Genomic DNA, 7,500 nt, shown 5'->3' with positions numbered 1-7,500 from the left:
ATTTCTAAATAAAATAATGAGTACTCCTATTCATACAAAAACAACACATTGGAGTTATGAAAATTTACAATTGCATGGGAAAAAATATAGTAGTTTTAATTTAAAAAATGATGAAAAAAAGAATATTATTTACAAAAATGAAAATTCATTTGATAGGAGTGAAGCAAATATATCATACATACATGATAAAATAAAAACCAGTACAACCAAAAATAATAGTAATAATTATCATAGTAATTGTAGTTATTATGATTTTCATTCTTCCTTAGAAATATCTGAGGAAGAAAAAATCGAAAGAAACCAAAAAATTGAAGATAATAAATGGGATATTATTTATCAAGATCTACCTAACAAAACAACAAATAATATACAAATATATATACAAGACAAAACACACACAAAAAAACAAAGGATAAAAGTACATATTAATAATTTAGTAAATAATACTAAAATTATATACATATATAATACGACCTTAGAATGGTTTTTAAAATGTATTGCTTTAATACAACATAATATAAGAAAATGGTTAGTAAAAAGAAAAATATTAAGAATACATAATATAAAAAAAAAAAATAAAATAAAAAATAAATCTTACACAATATCATCAGGTCATTCTTCTTCAAATAATAATTATAATACAAATGATCTTCCTAACGATAATAATATAAAAGATAATTATATAAAATATAACCCTTCATCTGCAGAAAATTATGAAAAAACTGATTTCGAACTTGAAGATAATAAATTATATTATGAACAAGAGGAACAGAAGAAAATAAAGGAAAGTGTAAATAAAATAAAAAAACTATTAAGTATGCAAAATAAATTAAAACATAATGGAAACTATAATAATTTTAGTAACACAAATAATAATTATATATACAATTCAAATATGTTTCCTAGGGAACAACAACAAAATTATAAAAATGGAATAAAAAACAAAAATAATGGAATTCATAATTTTGTTTCCCCATGTAATAATAAACTTAAAACATTTAATAACGATTTAAATATGGAGGTGGAAACAAAAAAAAATGAAAAGAGGGAAGATTTAAATGTTGAATATAAAGAAAACAATATATATGAATACAATGAAGAAAAAGAATATGAGAAGAAAGAAAAGGAAAAACAAGAAAAAGATGATAAAAAAAATAAAATATACGAACAATTATTTAAAATGAGATATATTAATACATATCAAGATCAAAATGGTACCATACCAATAAAAAGACATAATATTGCAACTGCTGATAAAAATAAACTTTTAAATAATAATAATAATAATACGATTAAAAGAGGAGACCAATTATATTTAAAAAAAAAACAAAATTTGAATATTATGCATGACCGTTTAAATGAAATATTTAATAGATATGAAAATCAAAATTATGGCCCATACGACATGAGAACTAATAAAAATAATGGTGATAGTAATAATAACAACAACAACAATAATAATAATAATGATAATATTATTACTGATCATAATAATTATGATTATCCCCATAAAAAAGAAGAAACGATAAAAAATGATAACCAATATAGTAATAAAACAAATAATATTCAAAAGGAAGATTTCTCATTTAATAGAAAAGATATTCTTTTAAATATTGTAAATAATTTTAAATTTGATAATATATTAATTGAAAAAAAAAAAAATTGCAAATTACAAATAAACACAGAAAAAAATTCCATATATTCTGTGCAGGAGTTTCTAAATAAGATCAAAGAAAAGGCACCAAAGAAAACAAGTATAAATAATGAAGATATAACAAAAAATGTAAATAATAACAAATTTAATATTATCAAGTTGAATGATTATGACAATAGTAAGATTACTCATCTTCGAAATATAGAAAAAAGTCCATGTGATACAAATGTACACAGAATGTTATCGAATAAAAATTTTATGAAAAGCAAGGATTTTTAATAAGGTAAAAATATTTATATAAATCTCTCTTAATTTTTTTAAATCATATATATATATGTATGTATATATGTAATGTTTAATTTTTTTTGTACAATTTCGTTATACGCGTAACCTACACATATATATATATATATATATATATATATTTATTTATTTATTTATTTAAATATTTTCTTTATCTTTTTTTTTTTTTTTTTTTTTTTTGTTATAAAGTTACTCTTATTTTTCATTTTTTAGTACATAAAAAAAAAAAAAAAAAAAAAAATCTTTAATACGTATAAATATGATTTAACTAAACCTTTAAAATATAAAATATACTTTTTTTGTCAATTTGTAAGTTTTAAAAATTTTTTTTTTTAATTATAAGTATGCAATATATATAAATAATAGCTATATAAGGTGATACCATAATATATATATATATATATATATCAATTTAATATTTATTTATTTGGTGGTATCATATATATGGAATTGTCCTTTTTGTATTTTTTGATATGTCTCTTAACAAATTTGTATTTATAGTACCTGGGCCCAATTCATATCCAGATTTATATCCATGTTTTAAAACATTTTGTAAGCATGTATTAATTTTAATTGGGCTAGTTAATTGAAGAATTAAAAGATCCTTAATAATAACTGGATCATCATATGCATTTCCATCCACATTTGAAATAACGGGTACGGATAACTTTTTGAATGTTATTTGATTTAAAACATTTTTTAATGTTTCTTTTGCTGGAAACATATAAAAAGAATGGAAAGCTCCAGCTATTTCTAATTTTTTTGTAAATATTGCTTTATATTTTTCTTTTGCTAATGTATTAAGATAATCCATAGATTCTGGTTTTCCACATAAACCAAATTTTCTATCTGTCATATAACTAACAATAAAAATATCATCATTCATTTTGTGGTTAACATCTTCTATAAGTTTCTTTATATTATCTAATGTTAATCCAACAATAGCAACAGTTGTCATATTATATAAAGTAGAACAATATTGCATTGCTTTACCTCGTTCTTTTGTTAAATATACACCGTCATCAAAGGATAAGGAATTTGCACATGTTAAGGCTGCATATTCTCCTAATGAATAACCCATACATAAATTTAATTTCATATAAGCATCATTGTTTTCAATTTTTAATTTTTCTAATGAAGCCATAGATACTGTATATATAGATGGTTGTGCTACTTCTGAATTTTTTAATTTTTCTATCGGTCCATTTTTTATCATATCCATTAAATTATATCCTAATATTTTACTTGCATCATTATATAATTCTTTACATTCTTTATAATTATTATATGTATCTAATCCCATAGACATATATTGTTCACCTTGCCCTGGGAAAAAAAATGTATATTCTGAACTATATGTCGTAATTTTATATTTTTCATAATCTTCTAATAACTTTTTTATATATTTTTCATTTTCATATGATGACATAATATGTTCATTTCCTTTTATATCTTTATTTACACTAACATTATGTCTAAGTTTTTTTCTATACGACCCTATCTTATTTGTATTCTCCTTATTTTCATATTTCCATGTATCATTAATTATTTTACTATCTTTTATTATAAAGCAATAAGAAGGTAGTATAAGAATCAATAATACAGTAAATATTATAAATGTCAACGAATGAAGGAATATTACTTGCATATTAAATAAAAACATATAATATTTAAAATATATATATATATATATATTTTATGTTTATATATAACTCTATATTTTGAAAGACCATAAATATGTGTTTTTATTTTTAACTATGACATTTTATTTTTTATTTAAAATACAATCTATGGAATGGTTACAATTAAGGATAATGTGAGTGTGAGTGTGAGTGTGAATGTATATATGTATATATATTTTTTATTTTATTTTTATTTAATATCAATACCTATGTATTATACGAAAAAAAAAAAAAAATTTCTCTTTTAATATATCTTCTCTTTTTTTTTTTTTTTTTCTTTTTTTTTTTTATGATTTGTATTCTCTTAATTTTATATATTATTTTATATGAAACATGCATACATTTGTATTTTAATTTATTATTATTTTTTTTTTCACAAAAACCTCTTATAATAATTTGATCTACTTACAATTTTTTTCCTTCATATTTTATAAATATATAAATTTATATAAGAATATTTCTTTAAAAACTTATAAATTAAAAAAATGATCACATATATATAATATTTACTAGAATGTATTAAAATATATATGAAAAAAAAAAAAATTAAATTATATTGAATATAATGGAAAAATAATTTATGATGGTCTAATGTGCTACATACTACATATTTTCGATTTGTAGAACGAAACTTTTTTTGAAAAAGTTTACCTTAGTATGATAAAAAAATGAAAATACAAGGTATTATTATATTTTTATGTAACACTAGAGAAAAAGACAAATGAAAAAACCAAATGATCCCACGAATTAAAATTTTAAAAAGAAAAAAAAAAAAAAAGAACAATATTAATATGATAATATATATATATATATATATATATATTTTAATAAAATTTATGTAATATTTATTGCTAAAATAATTTATATGTGTTTGTAAAAAAATATAAATATAAATATAAAAGGTTTCTGTTTCCAATATAAATAAATATAAATATATATATATATTATTTTTTCTATTGCATTCCTATAATGTATTAACAAAAAAAAAAAAAAAAAAAAAAAAATAATAATAAAATAAAATAAAATAATAATAAAATAAAATAAAATAAAATAAAATAATAATAGTAATAGATATAATTAAAATATCATATATATGTGAATATATATATATATATAGATATATATCCACTGTTCACCTTATTATGTGTATATAATTTGGTACACTTTTATTAAAAAAACAAATAAAAAAAAAAAATAAAATAAATATACATATATATTTATTAATATATATATATAATAATTAAAAATGTAATATAAAAAATAATATTAAAAATATTGCTATAAAAAAAAAAATTATGTTATCTTTTAACATCGATTATATCAAATTATTATACTTACATGTATATATTAATATATTTTAAAAATGTATTGTAAAAAAAAAAAAAGATCATAATATTATTTTTTCTTTTCTTATTCATATTTGTGCCAATATAAATATTATAATTTTTTTTAAAACCTTCATTAAGTATTAATATATATATATATATATATATATATATTATATAAATTTCATTTTGTTATATGACATATATCATATACAATTAAGTATTAATAGCTTTAATTATTCAACTAATAAATAAATCACATTTTTTTTTTTTTTTCTTTTTTTTTTTTTTTTTGATCCTATCATTTTTCCATCAAGTTTCTTAAACCTACTGTTATTTCTTCTTCAAGTGCCTTAAAATACTTTTTGAAATATTCATCTGAATTTTTTGGGTTTTCAAATTTCATATGTGTAATTTTATTTATAGTTGGTCTTAATGTATTATATATAGATCCCCAACCAATTTTTCTTTCTCTTGAGTCATATTCTTGTAATGTTCTTAAGCATTGAGCATAAAAGTGGCAAATAATTCTCATCATACCAACTGTTTTTTGTAATGGGCACATATAATCATAATCGCTAAATGCATTTTGTTGAAGAAAATCTTCTCTAATAATTTTGGCTACTTCCATAACAACTTTTTGGTCTTCTGATAATGAATCCTTTCCTACTAGTTGAACAATATCATTCAAGTCACTTTCTTGTTGTAAAATATCACTAATTTTTTGTCTTAAAGATAAGAAATCTTGATCAAAATTATCAAAGTATTGTTCTAATTGTCTGACATACTTTGAAAAGGATGTAGACCAATTAACAGAAGGGAAATGTTTTCTTTGAGCTAGTTTTTTATCTAACCCCCAAAATGCTTGAACAATAGACATGGTTGCTGTAGTTACAGGGTCAGAGAAATCACCACCTGGTGGAGACACAGCACCCACAATTGTAATGGATCCTATACGAGATGGAGAACCAATACATTTGACTTTTCCTGCACGTTCATAAAAGGAAGCTAATCTAGCACCTAAATAAGCTGGATAACCACTATCTGCAGGCATTTCAGCTAAACGTCCTGAAATTTCTCTTAAGGCTTCTGCCCATCTACTTGTACTATCAGCCATCATGGTAGCATTATAACCCATATCACGGAAATATTCACATAAAGTAATACCTGTATAAATACTAGCTTCTCTTGCAGCGACAGGCATGTTAGAAGTATTAGCAACTAAACACGTTCTTTGCATAATACCTACATCTTCATTATCTACTTTAGTAGTTAATTCAGGAAAGTCGGATAAAATTTCAGCCATTTCATTACCTCTTTCACCACATCCTACATATATAATAACTTCACTATTAGAATATTTTGATAAGGCCTGAGAAACACAAGTTTTTCCACAACCAAATGCACCAGGAATAGCACAAGTACCTCCTTGAACTGTTGGAAATAACGAATCTAAAACTCTTTGCCCTGTTAATAATAAAGTATCCCCTGTTACCTTTTCTAAAACAGGTCTAGGATCACGAACAGGCCATAAATGAGATAAACCATATGTATATTTTTTTCCTTGATATTCTAATTCAAATATTTTATCTTTTAAAGTATATGATCCATCTGGAGCAATATATGTAAGCCTCCCTTTAGCATTAGGTGGAGCCATAATTTTGTGTTCTTTAAATAATTTATTTTCATCAACAAATCCAAAGATATCTCCACCAGTAACAATATCATTTAATTTTAATTTCTTATCAGCATAAAATTGCCATTGTTTATCATGATCTAAAGATGTCATATCAATACCTTTATATATATATACATCACCACACACATTTGCTATTCTTTCTAATGGTCTTTGAATACCATCATAAATATTATCTAAAATACCAGGACCCAATTCGACTGATAAAGCATTTCCTGTTTTTATAACAGGGTCTCCTACAGATAAACCTGAAGTATCTTCATAAACTTGTATATATGCATAATTCCCTTCTAATCTAATAATTTCTCCAACCAATTTATTCCATCCTACTTTAGCTAACTCGTACATACGAGTTCCACTCATATTCTCAGCAATAACTAATGAACCAGCCACCTTATAAACAACTCCTGGTTCCTCTTTTTCAACAGCAACTTTTGTCATTTTGCTCCGTAATAAGAAGAAAAATAAGAAATATAATTATATTATTAACAGTTATAAAAATCACGGGTAATTAATAAAAGCTTAAATAAATTATTTTAAATGAAAAAAAAAAAAATATAAATTAAATAAAAAATAAATAATAATAATTAAATATACATATAAATCAAATATTTATATTTAGAAAAAATATATATTTTTACATGATAATCAAATATTATATATTCAATTTAAAAGTCTTCACGTTATATATACATTACATAAATGATTATGTAAAAATATACTTATATAATTTATATATCATTAAATAAAAGGTATTAAAAAAAAGTATATGATTCTTATGTACATAATTTTATTATTCCTTTCAAATGGTATATATATATATAAAAAAAAAAAAAAAAA

The 7,500-nt window shown here is 21.3% G+C and overlaps 3 protein-coding genes across 3 annotated transcripts in view; 1 reads left to right on the top strand and 2 right to left on the bottom strand.

Annotated features, from left to right (window-relative positions):
• Nucleotides 1–1,933, top strand: part of PF3D7_1312100 (GYF domain-containing protein, putative) — a gene marked incomplete at both ends in the record, with an annotated part of 4,259 nt that extends 2,326 nt beyond the window's left edge. The window contains one exon of the mRNA XM_001349813.1: nucleotides 1–1,933. This exon is cut by the window's left edge and continues 1,799 nt beyond it. Coding sequence (XP_001349849.1) covers nucleotides 1–1,933 — 1,933 coding nt within the window.
• Nucleotides 1,934–2,393: 460 nt separating this feature from the next.
• Nucleotides 2,394–3,605, bottom strand: PF3D7_1312000 (malonyl CoA-acyl carrier protein transacylase; the record flags this gene model as incomplete). Its single annotated transcript, XM_001349812.1, has 1 exon — nucleotides 2,394–3,605. The coding sequence occupies one exon, from the start codon at nucleotides 3,603–3,605 to the stop codon at nucleotides 2,394–2,396; it is 1,212 nt and encodes a 403-aa protein (XP_001349848.1).
• Nucleotides 3,606–5,265: 1,660 nt separating this feature from the next.
• PF3D7_1311900 (V-type proton ATPase catalytic subunit A) lies at nucleotides 5,266–7,101 on the bottom strand (the record flags this gene model as incomplete). The annotated part of the gene is made up of 1 exon (XM_001349811.1): nucleotides 5,266–7,101. One exon carries the CDS (start codon nucleotides 7,099–7,101, stop codon nucleotides 5,266–5,268), a length of 1,836 nt encoding a protein of 611 aa, XP_001349847.1.
• Nucleotides 7,102–7,500: the final 399 nt, after the last annotated feature.

This window comes from Plasmodium falciparum (assembly GCF_000002765.6).
Source record: "Plasmodium falciparum 3D7 genome assembly, chromosome: 13".
In the NCBI taxonomy this organism is placed as follows: domain Eukaryota; phylum Apicomplexa; class Aconoidasida; order Haemosporida; family Plasmodiidae; genus Plasmodium; species Plasmodium falciparum.
Note: the sequence above shows the minus strand (reverse complement) of the source record. Positions and strands in the feature narration are given on the sequence as shown.